Genomic DNA, 20,747 nt, shown 5'->3' with positions numbered 1-20,747 from the left:
GAGATAGCCCTCTGACATCTGCCGGCCAGCAGAGGAATGTCATGTGACCGCTGTGAGATCAGGTATTTACGATTCGAGTTTTAAAAAAAACTTACATCTAGTAGTTTAGATCTTGATAAAACAGAGGGGATGCAAGGGAAGAGCAGTAGAAGGGAAGGGCTGAGGAGGAGGTCACACTCACACACAGGCATCGGAACTGACAGGGAGGGATGGAGGGGGAAAGGGAGAGACAGCTTGATGATGGAGGCAAGTAAGCTGACCACTGTATCTTGGATCAGGAGACATAATTATTGTGGTCAGCAGAGACAGAGGGACACAGGAACAGGCAGGATCAGCCATGTATATTACATTATACAAAGGGACAAAATAGATAGATAGATAGATAGATAGATAGATAGATAGATAGATAGATAGATAGATAGATAGATAGATAGATAGATAGATAGATAGATAGATAGATAGAGTATCTCACAAAAGTGAGTACACGCTTCACATTTTTGTAAAAAATGTATTATATCTTTTTATGTGACAACACTGAAGAAATAACACTTTGCTACAAAGTAAAGTAGTGAGTGTACAGCTTGTATAACAGTGTAAATTTGCTGTCCCTTCAAAATAACGCAACACACAGCCATTAATGTCTAAACCGCTGGCAACAAAAGTGTGCACACCCCTAAATGAAAATGTCCAAATTGGGCCCAAAGTGTCAATATTTTGTGTGGCCACCATTATTTTCCAGCACTGCCTTAACCCTCTTGGGTATGGAGTTCACCAGAGCTTCACAGGTTACCTCTGGAGTCCTCTATCACTCCTCCATGACGACATCAAGGAGCTGGTGGATGTTGGGAGACCTTGCACTCTTCCACCTTCCATTTAAGGATGCCCCACAGATGCTCAATAGGGTTTAGGTCTGGATACATACTTGGCCAGTCCATCACCTTTGCCCTCAGCTTCTTTAGTAAGGCAGTGGTTGTCTTGGAGGTGTGTTTGAGGTCGTTATGTTGGAATACTGCCCTGCGGCCCACTCTCCGAATGGAGGGGATCATGCTCTGCTTCAGTATGTCACAGTACATGTTTGCATTCGGGGTTCCCTCAATGCACTCACGCAGCCCCAAAGACACTCCCACCACCATGCTTGACTGTAGGAAAGACACACTTGTCTTTGTACTCCTCACCTGGTTGCCGCCACACACGCTTAACACCACCTGAACCAAATACAGTGTCTCACAAAAGTGAGTGCACCCCTCGCATTTTTGTAAATATTTTATTATATCTTTTCATGTGACAACACTGAAGAAATTAAACTTTGCTACAATGTAAAGTAGTGAGTGTACAGCTTGCATAACAGTGTAAATTTACTGTCCCCTCAAAATGACTCAACACACAGCCAATAATGTCTAAACCGCTGGCAACAAAAGTGAGTACACCTCTAATGCCGCGTACACATGAGCGGACTTTTCTACGGACTAGGTCCAGCGGACCGGACTTCGTCGGACAATTTGACCGTGTGTGGGCTCCAGCTGACTTTTTTTTCCACAAAAGTCTGATGGTCCTAGAAATAAAACATATTTCAAATCTTTCCAACGGACTCGAGTCCGGTCGAAAAGTCCGCTCGTCTGTATGCTAGTCCGACGGACAAAAACTGACGCTAGGGCAGCTATTGGCTACTGGCTATGAACTTCCTTATTTTCGTCTGGTCGTACGTCATCACGTACGAATCCATTGGACTTTGGTTGATCGTGTGTAGGCAAGTCCGTTCATTCGAAAAGTCTGTTGAAAAGTCCGCCTGTGTATATGCGGCATAAGTGAAAATGTCCAAATTGGGCCCAAAGTGCCAATATTTTGTGTGGCCACCATTAATTTCCAGCACCGCTTTATCTCTCTTGGGCATGGAGTTCACCACAACTTCACAGGTTGCCACTGGAGTCCTCTTCCACTCCTCCATGACCACATCACGGAGCTGGTGGATGTTGAAGACCTTGCGCTCTTCCACCTTCCATTTGAGGATGCCCCACAGATGCTCAATAGGGTTTAGGTCGGGAGACATTCTTGGCAAGTCCATCACCTTTACCCTCAGCTTCTTTAGCAAGGCAGTGGTCGTCTTGGAGGTGTGTTTGGGGTCGTTATGTTGGAATACTGCCCTGCGTCCCAGTCTCCAAAGGGAGGGGATCATGCTCTGCTTCAGTATGCCACAGTACATGTTGGCATTCATGGTTCCCTCAATGATCTGTAGCTTCCCAGTGCCGGCATAACTCATGCAGCCCCAGACCATGAAACGCCCACCACCATGCTTGACTGTAAGCAAGACACACTTGTCTTTGTACTCCTCACCTGGTTGCCGCCACACGCTTGACACCATCTGAACCAAATAAGTTTATCTTGGTCTCATCAGACCACAGGACATAGTTCCAGTAATCCATGTCCTTAGTCTGCTTGTCTTCAGCAAACTGTTTGCGGGCAACTGTTTCTTGTGCATCATCTTTAGAAGAGGCTTCCTTGTGGGACGACTGTCCCACTGTGCCTCAGCTCAGTTTCAGGGTCTTGGCAATCTTTTTATAGCCTAAGCCATCTTTATGTAGAGCAACAATTCTTTTTTTCAGATCCTCAGAGAGTTCTTTGCCATGAAGTGCCATGTTGAACTTCCAGTGACCAGTATGAGAGAGTGAGGGCGATAACACCAAATTTAACACACCTGCTCCGCATTCACACCTGTGATCCTGTAACACATGACACCAGGGAGGAAAAATGACTAATTGGGCCCAATTTGGACATTTTCACTTGGGGTGTACTCACTTTGGTTGCCAGCGATTTAGACAGTCAGTGTTGTCACATAAAAAGATATAATAAAATATTTACAAAAATGTGAGTGGTGTACTCACTTTTGTGAGATACTGTATATAGATATGTTTAGATATATATGATACTGTATAAATATATGTTTTATACCTTTTATGTGCAAAGTTGGTAGAAACATATCCCAACAGAATAAAGGCTGTAATTAAAGCAAAATGTGGTCCAACCAAATACTGACATAAGGGGGTGATCCTTTTTCAACTCAGTGATTCTGTTTTTTATTTTTTATTCTGACATATTGGCGTTATATCTTTCACTTGGATGTTAAAAGTTGCTCTAGTAAATACAGCTGGATAAAACAAAAACAGTGTCTGTTTTCATTTCAGGCTGCAAAGCAACAAAATGTGATTATTTTAAAGGGGGGGTGATTATTTTCTATACCCACTGTGTGTGTGTGTATATACATATATATATTCTGCAGCACCATGTAGATTTATTAAGAGTCAAAAACTCATGAAGTAACTAAAGTTGTAACTTTATGAGTTTATGACTCTCTTAATAAATCTACAAGGTGCTGCAGACTGGACTTTTTTGTTTTTCTGCATATTGGAGCTTGGGTGATCTCCATTGTCTGTTTTTCACCTGAAGGATCTGGCTTCTTGCTGGGTGTGTGCTGTCCTGACCAGCTTGTACATACTGTATATACAAACTCTTACTACTATGGTCATTATAAACTATGGGTTTGGACAGAATCAAAAAGGTGTAAGAAACTGGTAATGCACATGCATTAAAGGATCTGTCTACCCAGAACAAATCTTTACACTTAGGTTAAAAAGCATATATGTTAGTTAAAGTGGCTGTAAACCCAATTTTTTTTTTTTTTTTGATGTCATAATGTAGAGTATACGATTTCCTATCATTTGAGCCCAGTCTTGCCACACAGAGTTAATCCAGCTCTGAGCAATCCTCTTTTATTGTTCAGTGAGATAAAACTTGACAAACAGAGAAAAACTTTGTCAAATCCTCCCCCTTGCTGTGAGTGACAGGTGATTTACATCTCGTGCATAGCCTAAGACATGCATTATTTTTTAATTCCCACCCCCACTCCTTTCTTCAGCAGCTCTGCAAGGATTGGCTGTTCCACACCTCAGCATGATTTGGCACGCTGAAATCATGTGGTTACTTTCCTGTCTTTTCACTGGATGTTAGAGATCATAGCAGAAGTTCCGTGTAAGAAATACACAGGAGAAAATGCATATTGACAAAGGGAGTGTAGAGGTGGGCGGGGAGTCTACTGACATCACGACTCCACCCACCGAGCCCCAGACAACAGACCCACCCACAGAATCTGCAGTTTTTCGGGTCTAATAACAGACAGAGGGGAGACATTTGACAGGTAAAGATACATGCAGGAGGCATGTATATCCTTATAGATAACCCCTATGGCAGTAGTTTAGAAAGGATGACATTGGGTTTACATCCACTTTAACTATTGATCAACAGGGATGGGCAAGCACAAGCAGTGCTATGTTATCAACCCCTTCCCACCGAGCGTACGTAGATGTGCGTACTCAGCTTTCGGTGGTTATACCGGGATGATGCCCGCAGCTGCAGGCATCATCCCAGTACCATTTTGTAGAGCGGGCGATCAGCTATCCAAGTATAACAACCGATGCGGCTAAAAGCCGCTCGGCTGTTATACCGGAGGAGCGGGAGGGGACACCCCCCCTCCCGCCGCTCTTACCGGGCCCCCCGATCCACCGGGAGGCCCGATGACCAATCTGCCACCTCCGGCAGCTGCTGACAGTCTGAAACGAAGCCGCGAGTGGCTTCGTTCCAGCCTTCTAATTGTAAACGCGGAAGTGACGTCATGACGTCACTTCCAGTTTACTCGGCTGCCAATGGCGCCGGTTTTAAAAAATTTCTAAATATAAAAATAAATAAGAAAATTTTTTTTTTTTTAACGTGCCCCCCTCCCCGCGAGCTCGCGCAGCAAAGAAAACGCATACGGAAGTTGTGCCCGCATATGTAAATGGTGTTAAAATCACACATGTGAGGTATCGCCGCGATCGAGAGCAATAATTCTAGCACTAGACCTCCTCTGTAACTCTAACCTGGTAACCGTAAAAAAATTTTAAAGCGTCGCCTATTTTTTTTTAAGGTACCGTAGTTTGTCGCCATTCCAGTGCGTGCAATTATAAAGCGTGACATGTTTGGTATCTATTTACTCAGTGCAACATCATCTTTCACATTATACAAAAAAACTGGGCTAACTTTACTGTTTTTTTTTTTTAATTCGTGAGTGTCCCTTTTCCTAAAAAGTTGCGTTTAAAACACCGCTGCACAAATACTGTGTGATAAAAAATATTGCAACAATCACCATTTTATTCTCTAGATTCTCTGCTAAAAAAAAAAAAAAAAAAAAAAAATTATATATATATATATATATATATATATATATATATATATATATATATATATATATACACACACACAATGTTTGGGGGCTCTAAGTAATTTTCTAGCAAAAAATACAGATTTTAACTTGTAAACACCAAATGTCAAAAATAGGCTTAATCGTGAAAGGGTTAAGCATCCCTTTTTAACTTCATGTAACAAAGCATTCAGCATCTGTACAATCAGCCCTGTGGAAGATAATAAGAGATGTACATCAGATGCCAGATCAGGTTTAGGACCTCTAACAGATGTGTTGACATTTCCTATGACGCAGGGCAATATTTTTATATATCTTTTAACTAGACCCGAAACTCCTGCTTCAGTGGGGTGAATAATCTTGACATTTACCCAAGACTAGAATACATTTTAATTCACCCTGAATTACCTTTGCAGAATAGAAGTATACAAGATTACAACACAAGGTGACATCTTGGCAAAGAAAAAGATAAAAAAACATCTGCTAACCCTGTCTGTCTGCCCTTTCCAGATAGCAGAACAATAATATACTCTGCACATTTGAGCACAAGATTTTCATTTGAATTGAAATAAAGGCTCAATGTCATCTAGTACAACAGGGAAGGCTTTACATATTGTACATCAAATGTATGAATTTGATGTACAATATGTGTTTAAAACATATACTGTATTTCATACAGTAAAGTTTGGTAGGAAAGTTCAAGACACAAGTCAATGATTTATTGATCATATTTACTTTGTCCTTTACAACACTGACCCATCTCACCTTTCACCCAAGGAAGAGGTTTATTTTGTTTAGTCTGTCATGTGCCTGGATCAATAAATCACCATCTTTTGCCTTGAATTCCCAAGAGTTTGCTCATCCTTCTATTTAGAGGCTACTATAGAAAGCCCTACATAAGCATTCACATAGAATCTGTTTATCCTTTTTTTAACTCAAAAGATCATTTAAAGGGCACTGTGTTAAGAACCTGTACAGCTATTATTTGTCATGTACATAGCTAGTGGGGAATTATTCTCATTGCATTAACCTTCTCATCTATCTAAAAAGCATTTCTGGTGGGAGAAATTTGATTTGATGTGTTTACAGGTATTTTCAGTGTAAAATGTCAAAAGTCCAAAGGACTTAAAGAAAAAATGAAATGATATATCTGTATTTTCTTGAGCAAAGTGGAAACTAATTGAATTATATCTTGACTGTCAATGATTGTACCCATTACTGGGTTATCAGTCATCAGACCTTTACTGATCAAACCAGCACAAGATTATATTCTATTGTCAATACACATTCAGCTATTTACAGCTACAAATTTGATAGATTATAAACCATTCTAATATTTGCACTGTCCTTTAGCCTGGGTTTACACTGCCGCGATTTTGAATCCGACATCTCTGCATGACACGTTCTTTAACAGAAGTCAATGCAAGTCAACTTGAAGTCACACCAAAAGTAGTGCAGGAGCCTTTTTCTAAGTCGGAGCGACTTGAGTCGCACAGATTAGAATGGTTCCATTGCTGTTAATGGGGCGTGACTTGTCATGTGACTTTGACCTCTCAGTCGCGGCAGTGTGAACCAGGGCTTAGACCAAAACTCTAGCCCATTTTTTGTTTTTGACAGAGTGTGAAAGGGTGAGGACCTTTGTCTGGGTCTTATTGTATGGTTGGAGTAGGGTGACTTTCATTCACTTGCTGTCTCAGAGACATAACAGGAAGTAGTGGGAATGTGAAGTGAAATAGCATTTTTGACAACTGTCACCAGAACAGGTACCATATTTTTCGCTCCATAAGACGCAGTGTCCCCCCCCCCCAAAAAAAAATGGGGGGAAATGTCTGTGCGTCTTATGGAGCGAATATTGACCAGGACCAGCCGCCCCGCCGCCATTGCAACCACCGTGTTACATACTGGCAAAGGAGAGAGGAGGAGAGACATCCTAGGTCTCCCATGTGTTCCGGGCAATCTCCAGCCTGGGCCTTTTATTCAGCCACAGACCGAAAAAAGAGCAGCCCGAGTGGCCTGAATGGAGTACGGCCGTGGCTGCTGCTCGGGCTGCTCTGTCTTCTGCGACAGGTGGATCGAATGTGATGACTTCCTCGCATGGGAATGCCAGTCTGTGCAAGGTGGTCAGGCTGTATTTCATGGGACAGGTAAGGCTGCATTTTATGGGACTGATCAGGCTGCATTTGATGGCACAGGGCAGGCTGCATTTTATGGGGCCGGCTGCATTTTATGGCACAGGTCAGGCTGCATTTTATGGCACAAGTCAGGCAGGCTGCATTTCATGGCACAGGTCCGGCAGGCTGCATTTCATGGCACAGGTCAGGCAGGCTGCATTTTATGGCACAGGTCAGGCAGGCTGCATTTTATGGCACAGGTCAGGCAGGCTGCATTTTATGGCACAGGTCAGGCAGGCTGCATTTTATGGCACAGGTCAGGCAGGCTGCATTTTATGGCACAGGTCAGGCTGCGTTTATGACACAGGTCAGGCTGCGTTTTATGACACAGGTCAGGCTGCGTTTTATGACACAGGTCAGGCTGCGTTTTATGGCACAGGTTAGGCTGCGTTTTATGGCACTGGTAAGGCTGCATTTTATGGCACAGGTCAGGCTGCATTTTATGGCACAGGTCAGGCTGCATTTTATGGCACAGGACAGGCTGCATTTTATGGCACTGGTCAGGCTGCATTTCATGGGAACTGGTCAGGCTGCATTTCATGGGCACTGGTAAATATTTTAGCACACCATTGGTTTCAGAATATTTTTTTTTTGTTTTCCTCCTCTAAAACTTAGGTGCTTCTTATGGTCAGGGGTTTAGTCTGCACACATTTGCAAATACATGCGTAAGCTACAGAGCCCTGCCAAGGCACCCTGGTATCTGTAGTCCTATCACTAACTGGTGAGTGGCTCCACAATGGAAGCACATACATTCTGATGGATAGATGGAGGGCAGATGGACTGAAGGGAGCCCACCCCTTCTTAAAGGTACAGGGGCACACTGAACATCCAGCACAAAGCACCAATATAACAGTATTACAAAAAATGAGTCCACTGCCCCCACCTATAACTGCCCATTGCAGCAAGCAGCATTGGAAGGCAACATATGATGGAAACAAAGCCAAGGATAATTCCAAGAAAAACTCCAAGCTTACTTACCGACCAGCCCATGGACAACCGAATCAACTTGTCTAACAGTATGCATTAAACACAGGGGTTTAGTCTGCACACATTTGCAAATAAATGCATAAGCTACAGAGCCCGACTAAGAAGGGGTGGGCTCCCTTTAGTCCATCTGCCCTACAGCTATTCGTCAGAATGCATGTGATACCAGGGTGCCTTGGTGGGGCTCTGTAGCTTACGTATGTATTTGCAAATGTGTGCAGACTAAACCCCTGTTTTTAACGCATACCGTTAGACAGGTTGATTCGGTTGTCCGCGGGCTGGTCAGTAAGTAAGCTTGGGATTTTCCTTGGATTTATCCTTGGCTTTTTTTCTAACATATGTTGCCTTCCAATGCTGCTTGCTGCAATGGCCAGTTATAGGTGGGAGCAGTGAACTCCTTTTTTGTAATACTGTTATATTGGTCAGGCAATGCACTTTTGCAGCCATTGTGCTATGTGCTGGGTGTTCAGTTTGCCCCTGTACTTTTAAGAAGGGGTGGGCTCCCTTCAGTCCATCTGCCCTCCATCTGCCCTCCATCTAACCATCAGAATGCATGTGCTTCCATTGTGGAGTCACTCACCAGTTAGTGATAGGACTACAGATACCAGGGTGTTTTGGCGGGGCTCTGTAGCTTACGCATATATTTGCAAATGTGTGCAGACTAAACCCCTGTTATTAACGCATACTGTTAGGTTGATTTGGTTGTCCGTGGGCTGGTCGGTAAGTAAGCTTGGAGTTTTCCTTGGATTTATCCTTGGCTTTGTTTCTATCGTATGGCTTTCGAGGCAGCACAGAAGAAATGCTAATCTTGATAGCTGCATATAAAGCCCATCTCACCAGCATACAGATGAGGTCTTCATTGAAGAAAAAAGATTGTTAGAAAAAAATGTCATGGCTATTAAAAAGCATAAACTTTTCTCAGTAGAGAAAAGACAGCAATCCTCTTTGGAGACTAGGAATAAAAATGATAGTAAGCTGGGAGTAGGAGGGGTTACACCTGGCTGGCCAGAGTTTTTTTTGTTTTGTTTGCCAGTGTCCCAATTGTCAGTATAGCCCCAATCAACAGAGGAATTTCACCTAAAAAGGGACGTTTCACTTTTCCACCTCCTCCCCCTCCTCTATCATTTTTGGATACAATTTTTGGGGGTTCCCCCCTTTGCCCACAGCCATCAGGGACACGTGACAGGTCCCAGAAGGCTGCAGACCATCTCAAAATGCAGCTCTGATTATGCATGTGCAGTGTGAAGCTGCACATGCAGTCACAGGTGGCCTCCCTTAGTAAACATGCCAGCGCAGGTGGCCCTAAGACCAGTAAGGAACCTGCCTGGGTGAAGACGACACTGGATCCTTGAACAGGTGTCCTTCCAGTATTTATAGCTGCTGCCTTTGATTTTTTTTCATACAGTCTGAAAATCCTCTAACATTTGTCACACATGATTAGATATTCATAGTTCACATTATTTACTAATATTCACTTTTCTAGACTTTACACATTTAGTAAATTAATCCTACTGCACATATTGCTAAGTAGTTTTGACTTAGTAATTTTTGTGTTTGCATATATTTTCCATACAATAATATTTTGTTATTATGTTTGTCAAAAAAGATTTTTGAGGACAAAGTAGTGAATCAAGATAAAAGCAAAATATAAACATAACAACATACAGTAGGTATAGTAACAAATCACCTTCTTTGAAATAATCACATTTTGTTGCTGTGCAGCCTGAAATGAAGACAGACACAGTTTTTGTTTTATCCAGCTGTATTTACAAGTGCCACTTATAACATCCAAGTGCAGGGTAGAACACCATGTCAGAACAAAAAATTTAAAAACAGAATCACATCACTGAGGTGGAAAAGGGCTCACCCTCCTTATGTCAGTATTTTGTTGGACCACATTTTGCTTTAATTACAGCCTTTAGTCTGTTGGGATATGTCTCTACTAACTTTGCACATCTAGACTTTGCAATGTTAGCCCACTCTTGTTTGCAGAACTGTTCAAGTTCAGTTAAATTTGATGGTGACTGTTTGTGAACTGCAGTCTTTAAGTCATTCCACAGATTTTCCATGGGGTTTAAGTCTGGGCTCTGACTAGGCCAAGCAAGGACACTCACCATTTTCTCCTTCAACCACTAATTTTTGCTGTGTGCTTTGGGTCATTGTCATGTTGAAAGGTAAACCTTCTTCCCATTGACAACTTTCTGGCAGAGGGCAGCAGATCTTCCTAAAGAATTTGATGGTATTTTGAACCATCCATTTTTCCTGCTCCATTCCCTACTGCAGAGAAACACCCCCATAACAAGATATTACCACCTCCATGCTTTTCTTGTATGAGTGGTGTTATTTGGACAGTGAGCTGTATTGGATTTCTGTCAGACATATTGTCTGGTGTTGAGCCCAAATCATTAAATTTTTTTGACCATAACATCTTTTTCCATGTGGCCTCAGAATCTTCAAGGTGCATTTAAGGTGGTCGTAATTTTTTTAGACATGTTGGTGTTATATTTTTTCACTTGGATGTTATAAGTTGCGCTAGTAACTACAGCTGGATAAAACAAAAACTGTGTCTGACTTCATTTCAGACTGCAAAGCAACAAAATGTGATTATTTTAAAGGGGGTGATTCTTGTCTATACCTTTTTTCTTTTGTTTAAAATAATAATTCCAATGTTCAATTGGAAATTTTGTGACAGATCTGGTACAATATCTTAAGTGCCTAGAAAAAGCACTGTAAAAAATAATGGGTTCCTGGAATTTACAGTATTTTATTAATGGCAGCTCTATCAGACTGAATCACTTTAAACCACAGTCACTGCACCTTTATAAATCTATAATGCTACGTAAAAGATAAAAAAACAAAAAAGCCTAAAGAGGCTAATCGTAAATGCCAAAAAGAATTCATGCTTTTCCTCACTCAAGCAGCACTAACACATCTGCTTCTGTTCTCAGACAGAACACTAGACCACTTACAGAGTAAAACTTGGCTTCTATACAGAGACCGAGAGATCGACATCATAAAACAACTGTGTGTGAAGGTGAGAGGAAATTATACTTGAAAACCAAGTCTACTAAAGGAAGAGTTTAATTTGTGCATTTCAAGTACAACCAAGCTGAAATGATGGGGAGAAACAGAGAAAAGGACACATGTTGTTTAACTGGACAAAGCAGAATATACTTCCCACAATAAAAAAAAAAAAAAACATTTAGATTCTGTTATGAGGTATTCAAATATATTATAAGGGACAAAAATGTACAACCAATCAAGTATCAATTACATTTATCAATGGACTTCATATCATAAAGCTGGGCAATTATAAGTGAGGATATTACGAAAAAAAAATCATAAGCAGAGGTCACCTTCATTGAAAACCACTTATCAAAAATACGAACTTGGCCTTGCCCCCTTTCACCTGTTTTTGAATGTCATGGACAGCCCCACTAATTAATAGGGAGGCTTGGAAGGTGTAAGGGATGGGGCCAAACACTCATTTTAAAAAGTCAAGATCCGCATACACCTGCAGATACCTATATCTCTGGAATTTATTATTTGTTAATTCGTCAGTATATGTGTGCACCTAGGTTTGTGAAAGTTACCTTAACCCCTTCCCGCCGACCGTACGCAGATATGCGTACTCGGCTTTCCGGGGTTATACCGGGATGATGCCCGCAGCCGCAGGCATCATCCCGGTACCGTTGTTTAGAGCGGGCGATCGGCTACCCGAGTATAACAACCGATGCGGCTAAAAGCCGCTCGGCTGTTATACCGGAGGAGTGGGAGGGGACACCCCCCCTCCCGCCGCCTCCCGCCGCTCTTACCGGGCCTCCCGTGCGATCGGGAGGCCCGGTATCCAATCGGTTGTCTCTGGCGGCTGTGGGCGGGCTGGAACGAAGCCGTGGGTGGCTTCGTTCTAGCCTTCTCAATGTAAATGCGGAAGCGACGTCATGACGTCACTTCCCGTTTACTCGGCTGCCAATGGCGCCGAATTTAAAAACATATACAGTATTCAGAATCGCCATTTTTTTGAATACTTTGAAGTGCAGAGGAGGGATCGGAGGTCTTTTAGACCCCTGATCCCTCCATAAAGAGTACCTGTCACCACCTATTACTGTCACAAGGGATGTTTACATTCCTTGTGACAGCAAAAAAAGTAAAAAAAAAAACATTTTTTTTAAAAACACAATTTATAAATCTAAAAATAAATAAAATAAATAAAAAAAAAATAAAAAAAAAATTTTAAAGCGCCCCCGTCCCCGCGAGCTCGCGCAGCGAAGAAAACGCATACGGAAGTCGTGCCCGCATATGTAAACGGTGTTCAAATCACACATGTGAGGTATCGCCGCGATCGTCAGAGCGAGAGCAATAATTCTAGCACTAGACCTCCTCTGTAACTCTAACCTGGTAACCGTAAAAAAAATTTAAAGCGTCGCCTATGGAAATTCATAGCTACCATAGTTTGTCGCAATTCCACGAGTGCGTGCAATTATAAAGCGTGACATGTTTGGTATCTATTTACTCGGCGTAACATCATCTTTCACATTATACAAAAAAATTGGGGTAACTTTACTGTTTGGATTTTTTAAAATTCATGGAAGTGTCCCTTTTCCAAAAATTTGCGTTTAAAACACGCTGCAAAAATACCGTGTGATATAAAATATTGCAACAATCTCCATTTTATTCTCTAGATTCTCTGCTAAAAAAAATATATATAATGTTTGGGGGTTCTAAGTAATTTTCTAGCAAAAAATACGGATTTTAACTTGTAAACACCAAATTTCAAAAATAGGCTTAGTCATGAAAGGGTTAAATCAAGTCTGACATATTTTAAAACAGTTTGCTTAAAAGTACAGCAAATTAATGAATTGCGTTCTTTATGGTATCATCACATCAACTGATTAAAGGTTTAACCCCAAAATACTGAAGCCTTTAGATCAGAAAAAGCTTTATATGTCCTCATATGTACTTTGGAGACAAACTTGGCAATGTGGTTGCTGCATTTTGAGAAACAAGGCCAAAACTGTGTGAGAGGAGCTGCATTACAGAAAGGGCGCAAAGCTTTTTTGGCCATACTTCTTTTTTGGCCATACTTCTTTTTTGGGACAAAAGAGTGCACTTAGTGGTCAAAAGAGTGCACTTTCTTTTGCACTTCTGTGAATCAGAATCAGCCAACAGCGGGCTAAAGCCAGCTGTCAGCTGACGTCACAGTGCCGCTTCATACTCTGGAAGGATCTTGACCATATTGTTGGGATCCACCTAAATACTGATCAGCAGCTGGTTTAGCCTCTCAGCCACAGCCAGCTGCTCCCGTCCCTTCCCTAGCATTTCAGTGAGCACTGGAGGGGCAGAGCATAGAGCGGTGACTGACATTCACTGCTCTTTGCTCAAAGTGGACTGAGAACTGAGTGGTCCATGTAATCACTCAGGCTTAGAGCCAGCAGGGGACAGCTGAAGCATCATGCCAATGCTGTAGCATGTAAGTATAGAGGTTTGTTTTTGTTTTTTTTTAAACCCTGAATGTCTCCTTTAAATAAAAATGGCTTGGGCTGGAGTTGGAATTTAAAGAAAAGGCTACTGTCTTTCCCCAACAAATAATTTGAACCTGTTTACAGAATATAAAAGCAGTGAAAGACAGACCAGCCATATTTCATGAAAAGATTCTCATATCTCTAGTGGTATAAATAAATGTTTGTATAAACAGATACATCATAGCAATCTACAGACAACATTTTTAATGGTTTGGTTACATGCCACATTGTAGTCACTGTCTGTAGTGTCTAATTCATTACTTACAGGAAGATATGAAAGATGACTAACAAATTAAATAGTTACACCAGTTCCAAAAACTATTATTCAATGGATGTAATGATTAATTCTGCCATAACTGCATACAAGGGGTGTTTTGTAGATTGCCAGCATTGTTAAAATCTGTGCTATCAAGGGAAATGAATATAGCACATTGTTTAAACACATGACACTCGGCATTAAATCAATGGTCTTCAAAGTAGAGTTCTAATTCAATTCTGATGGTACAGCAATTCAAGGCAATGGTTTGCAATAGGCCAATTAATGCATGGGACATCATTCATCGGCTATTCATTATAGAGGAACAAAAATCAAACTCACTGGATTCTTTTACATTAGATATTCAGCAATAACATACACAAGATAATGGCCTGTCTATGCATTGTGGTCAAATATATTTAGCTAAATGATTTGGAACAAGCTAAACATCTACAGTTGTGCACATAAGTTTACATACCCTGGCAGAATTTATGATTTCTTGGCCATTTTTCAGAGAATATGAATGATAACACAAAAACTTTTCTTTCACTCATGGTTAGTGTTTGGCTGAAGCCATTTATTATCAATCAACTGCGTTCACACTTTTTAAATCATAATGGCAACAGAAACTACCCAAATGACCCTGATCAAAAACTTATGAGCACAACTGTATATTATATAAAAATGAGAAATAATCAAGACAGCCAGACTATCGTATTGCTTTGTAAACAGAAACAGTATGGGGCATTTAACTCTTTGTGACTGACTGTGCTGTGCTCTTACAATTAACAGGAAATAAAGACCAACTCCAGTCAAAATTACACAATTATAAATGAAGCCTTGATAAACATATAGAAGGCAACTAGAGGGGGAGCCCAGAGTTGGGGCTTTAATCTGAGTTCTCTGTAACTCACTGTGCCCAAACTTTATGCAGCTTTACACAGGTTCACTGGATGTCTACTTCCTGAAGCATGTGCTATGTAGCTTCTCTCTTCATCTGCTACCAGTCCCATTTCAGCTTCCAAATCAGGCTATTATTTGGTAGCATAGCAAGAACACCTTTATACATCTGGTCATAGAATACACAGGGTTCTCTTTCTTACTGGATCTGCTCCAGCACTAAGTAGTTCTGAATAATGCAGAGACTGCTCTTTGCATCATTGTGAGAGCAGGGTGCTATGGTAATTCCCCTTCTTGGGCGTGTCTGTAATGCTCTGTGCTCACAGGATGTCCTCATTCTGCTGAGTCAAATGATATTGGGCTAACTACGGTTAACCACTGTAAGCATACCAGAGTCCCCAGGTGAAGAGCATGTTTGGGAATATTTATATTGTTCAATGTCCTGTTCTGTCCACATTTACCATTCCTTTTGCTAGTTTTAAAATAATCCAAGCATTTCTGCTTTGCTGGATTTAGTATAGACTGGCACTGGGACTTCCTTGAGCATGTTTGGGTCTCTGGTGTATTGCTACAACTTTAACCCTTTTACTGAATATGTATAGTATAGTATATGTACTGTATATACTAAGGTGCAGGAATAAGGATAGCTTGTGTTCACTTTGCCAGGTCTACCTATGCCAGGTGTGCTTTGTACAGTAAAAAAAATTTGGGCACTTCCCAATCCCTGCATTGAAAGAATCTGAAATGCTCAGCTCTGAGCACTTCAAAGTTCAGAGCTGTCAGTTCCTAGCCAGAATAGCTGGATAAATAGATTGGGAACCATCTGTCTCTGATCTGCCTGGAAAGAGTACAGAGGAGGTATTGGAGGTCTAAAAGACTATTGATGCCTCTTATAAAGAGGACCTGCCAAGGCTATTTGAGGCTTGACAAATTCGGCATATTTTACTTTACATAGTCTTGACTTTTTTGTGTAATAGAATATATTATGTTTGTGCACATTAAAATACATTTTAGGGTATTTTTACTCATTTTGGATTTCATGGAACATTTAGCAGTTTTAAGTAGGTTTTCATGTCAAAGATTAGCATTTTACAATGCATGTGAAAACTAGTTAAGCAGAATGGTTTAAGTATAATAACCTCCAGGTAAGACTGCTCTCACAAATTATTTACGGTATTCCTGCATATTTGTCCTTTATCTGGGAACTCTGGGAGTTTTGAGAGAGGGAACAGACTTTATAGGGGTGTTTTGATCTGGCGGCATGGTTTCACATGCATTTGCAAATGTATGCAAACAAAAATCCAGGTTTTTAACCTAAATGTTAAAACTTTTTACATACTGACCGGAGAGTGTGTTTTCTTTTTTTTTTTTTAATAAAAAAAAAGTTAATTGAACAAAAAATAGCAGCACGTAGTGTACATGCTGAGATAGTTACAACAAAACCAGTCCAGCGTTATTACATCATAGGAATACAAAGAGCTGGAATATATCCCAACCACACAGTCAGTATACATCAAGTAATATAGGGTGTAAAGCAGCAGGACCCTGACAGAGTAAATAGAAAGGAGGTTGGCAGAGATACAGAGCATACCAAAATCCAGTAAACATTAATGAGAAACACAATGCAGGATGACACACCATCTCAATGAATGATAAAACCAGCACAGCTAGCCACTCTCCCCAGAGCTTGTGAAATATACCGGGGCAACCTCTATGCTAGTAAATAGTTTTTCTAAGCAAAGTATGTCTCCCATATGATTAATTCATTCTCTATGGTCCGGGGCCTGGTTGGATCTCCAGTACTGCAAGATAAGCTTTCTGGCCTGAAATAGTTCTCTATTTATGACTACCTGTTGAAATTCAGTGAAGTTATGTTCATCTAGAATCCCCAGCACACAGCAATTGCGATCCAAGGAGACAGTGGTTTGAAACACCATGTTAATAGTATCTACAATGTCAGACCAGTAGCAGTATAACTTGTGAAAACAGTGACCTCCTGTAAGTATTTAACTTATATCAACGTTCTGCATTGAGGAGTAAGTAGTGCAGAGCCTATTTGATAAACCATTCCTCTCATTTTTTGTCCTGCTGTAAGGAACAGAAAGTGAGGTAAAATCCCCCCACCAGGGTCACAAAAAGCAATAAAAATTTCACACAAATATTTATGTTTCCCTAGTCTATCAAAAAAAAAAAAAAAACAGTCTAAACCCTGTTCTATTTATTCTAACTTTTTTCCCCATAGGTACAATTTTATGGGTAACTAAAGGAAAAACTTTTTTTTTTTAGTTTTAGAGTGGGGATGGATTAGAGCACCTGCCAGTTTTTTATTGCTGTCTGTGCCCCTATTAGGGAGATTCACTATATTTGTCCTGTTTACCTTTATCATCGAAAGTGACAGTAAAAGAGATCCCAAATTTGGGGTTGAGATCAGAAAACTAAGAGAGGAAAAAATCTTCCAATGGGGAACTTGGCAACTCACCAGGATTCTCTCACTTTGGAGGGATTTTCTCTCACTTCTTGCTTTGGCTATTTGACAGGATGTGAAGAGAAATCTCCTCAATGGGACACAGATGGCAAAAAAAAAAAAAAATGGACGGGGGTTTTATAATCCTCCCTTACTCTATCCAAAATGGAAAAAAAAAGTTTTGCCTTTAGATACACATTAAGCTCAACTTAACCCCTAACTTTAAAACAGAGAAAATACTATCAGGGCAATAAATACTATATTTTCACAGTGATAAATACTAGTAACACATTATTAGCAGTAAACACGCTGTACACTAAAATTATCCACACAAAGGAGTTACAATTAGTTATGCCCCTCAAATGAGTGTAGTTGGCAATACATTTTTTTTTGTCTTCAAAAAACAAATATTTACTCTTGAGCTGAATTTCAATTTACAAACCTTTTGAGGTCTACATCTAAACTTGCCATATTGCTCTAGGATGCTACATTTATGAAATATGCAAGGATAATGCTCATTAAAGCGACCTAGTGATACACGAAAAGCAGCTATTGATATTTTGTTTGCGTCTTGTGTATTTTGCAGAAATGAACTGTTCACATCACTTCCCACTCCTGAAATCTAATGACTATACCACAATCTTTGGATTGTGAAAAAACAAAAACGATGGAGCAGAATGTTTGGCATGGACTTTAAAAAATGTGTCTGACAAATCTAGCAGTCTCCTGGAGTTCGGCAATATATCTTATGTTGTATAGTCAGATTTAGAGTTACCGTGGGAAAAATAATTATTTGATCCCCTGCAGATTTTGTAAGTTTGCCCACTTACAAGGAAATGAAGGGTCTATAATTTTTATCATAGGTGTATTTTAAATGATAGATACAGAATATCAACCAAAAATCCAGAAAAAACACATGATACAAATGTTATAAATTGAGTTGCAGTTCAGTGAGTAAAAAAAAAAAAAAAAAGGATTTGATCCCTAAGCAAAACATGAGTTAGTACTTGGTGGAGAAACCCTTGGTTGGCAAGCACAGAGGTAAGATGTTTCTTGTAGTTGTTTACCAGGTTTGCACACATCTCAGGAGGGATTTCGGTTCATTCTTCTCTAAATCATTAAGGTTTCTTGGCTGTCTCTTGGCAACTCAAAGTTTCATCTTCCTCCATAAATTTTCTATAGGACTGGGTTCTGGAGACTGGCTAGGCTACTTCATGACCTTAATGTGAGTATTCTTGAGCCACGCCTTTGTTGCCTTAACAGTATGTTTTGGGTCATTGTCATACTAGAAAACCCATCTACGACCTATTATCAGTGTTCTGGCTGAGGGAAAAAGGTTCTCATCCAAGATTTTACAATACATGGCCCCAGTCCTTTGGCCCCTCAATACAGCAAAGTTGGCCTGTACCTTTAACAGAGAAATAACCCCAAATCATGTTTCCACCTCCGTGCTTGACTGTAGGGATGGTGTTCTTAGGGTCATAGTCAGTATTTTTGTTCCTCCAAACACAGCGAGTCGTATCAATGCCAAAGAGCTCAATTTTGGTCTCATCTGACCACAGCACTTTCTCCCAATCCTTCTTTGAATCATTTAAATGTTCACTGGCAAACTTCAGGCCTGTACATGTGCCTGAGGAGGGAGAGCGCATTCTTAAATTGACAGGACTAATCTGTGTACCTCATGAGCATATGCAGTGGCCAGTCTATGGGAGCCAGAATTATTGTTGGTTGGTAAGGGATCACAAACTTATTTTACTCACTAAATTGCAACTCAATTTATAACATTTGTATGATGTGATTTTTCTGGATTTTTGGTTGATATTCTGTCTCTATCATTTAAAATACACCTATGATAAAAATTATAGACCCTTCATATCTTTGTAAGTGGGCCAACTTACAAATTCTGCAGGGGATCAAATACTGTAATTATCTTCCCCACTGTATAGTCTCTTTTGTCTTAACAAACTGTACCCATGTTATAATCATTGGTCAATTCACAGAGCAACAAGGAAAAAATTGTTGTGCATTAACACTATATACTGAATAAATTGCCTTTTATTCTGAAAGGATCCTATACAACAAACAAAACTGTTCTGTGGTAGTTCTATAACTTTTTCAAAAGGCTATAAATCCTAGGATAGTAATTTATATACAATATTGTTTAAAGTCTAACCTGAGGCATATGTTATAGATTTTTTAAGGTTTTACCTTTTGCAAGTAAAGAACAGTTCCCTTTAAAATGGCATAAAATGTTTTCCATCCTCGTTTTCCCCTTGGAGCTGCAAGTAAAAAAAAAAAACCATAAATATAAGTCCTCACTGCCTCAGTTGAATTTTTTAATTTGTATCAAATCAAACAGACTGGCTTCTAAATAGCACAATATATTATTTAAAATGCATTTCGATAAAAAAAAATGTTGAAACAATAAAAAACATTGCATTGGCACTATATGGATACCATCATAGCATCACAACAACCTCCCCTTCCAGTGTGCTTATCCAGTCATAACTCATAATATACAGTTCTGTATTAGGCCACTAGCACAAGTTATTAAACTGCAGTCAAAAAGTAGAGCCTTGGCCTTCAAAGCCTACTCAGAAGCAGTAGATATATTTTTTATAGCATGACTCATTTCTACTACAGTATTTACATATAAATTCTATTTATCAAATCAGTAAAAGAATATCTATAGATTTTTATTTAGTAATGAGTGGATACTAAAACTACCCTAGCTTATGGTTAAAAAAAAAAACAAAACAGATACATGGAGCCTACCACTGCTGACTACTGCTCTACAAATACTAGCTCCCTGGCTTTCATGCTAATCCTATATCTTACACACGTTCTAAGTCACTGACTTAGAACAAATATGCAGATAGGGACATCACTCTGACTTTCCTGTCTTGCATTCTTCTCCCAGGTCAGCATTTTAAAGCACTGAAGGTAGAGACAGGAAAGTAACTAGCTTAAGGTGGTAATAATCAATGACTATCTCTCTCATTACAGGTTTCCTTTAAGAGGAATATCTCTATACAAAACCTTTTAGCAGCACAGTACATATTTGCAAATATTAAAGTAATAAGAAAAAAAAGAACTACAAGTAATATACTTTTATTGATAATCTGTAGCCATTTAATAATATACTACTGGCAAGACATTATATAGAAAAATGACACTCTGTCTAGGATTAACCCATTTTATATTTTACACTGCTAGCTACATG

The 20,747-nt window shown here is 40.0% G+C and overlaps 1 protein-coding gene across 7 annotated transcripts in view; it reads right to left on the bottom strand.

Moving 5' to 3' along the window:
* The window catches only part of PSD3 (pleckstrin and Sec7 domain containing 3), an 864,447-nt gene that overhangs the window by 81,865 nt on the left and 761,835 nt on the right, over positions 1-20,747 (bottom strand). For all 7 annotated transcript variants that reach the window (XM_073598198.1, XM_073598204.1, XM_073598214.1 and 4 more), the window contains one exon: positions 19,733-19,803. In XM_073598198.1, the coding sequence (XP_073454299.1) occupies positions 19,733-19,803 (71 nt within the window). The remainder of the gene's footprint in view (positions 1-19,732; positions 19,804-20,747) is intronic.

Source organism: Aquarana catesbeiana, linkage group LG01 (assembly GCF_042186555.1).
Source record: "Aquarana catesbeiana isolate 2022-GZ linkage group LG01, ASM4218655v1, whole genome shotgun sequence".
In the NCBI taxonomy this organism is placed as follows: domain Eukaryota; kingdom Metazoa; phylum Chordata; class Amphibia; order Anura; family Ranidae; genus Aquarana; species Aquarana catesbeiana.
The sequence above is the reverse complement of the archived record's forward strand: the minus strand, read 5'-3'. Positions and strand labels throughout refer to the sequence as shown.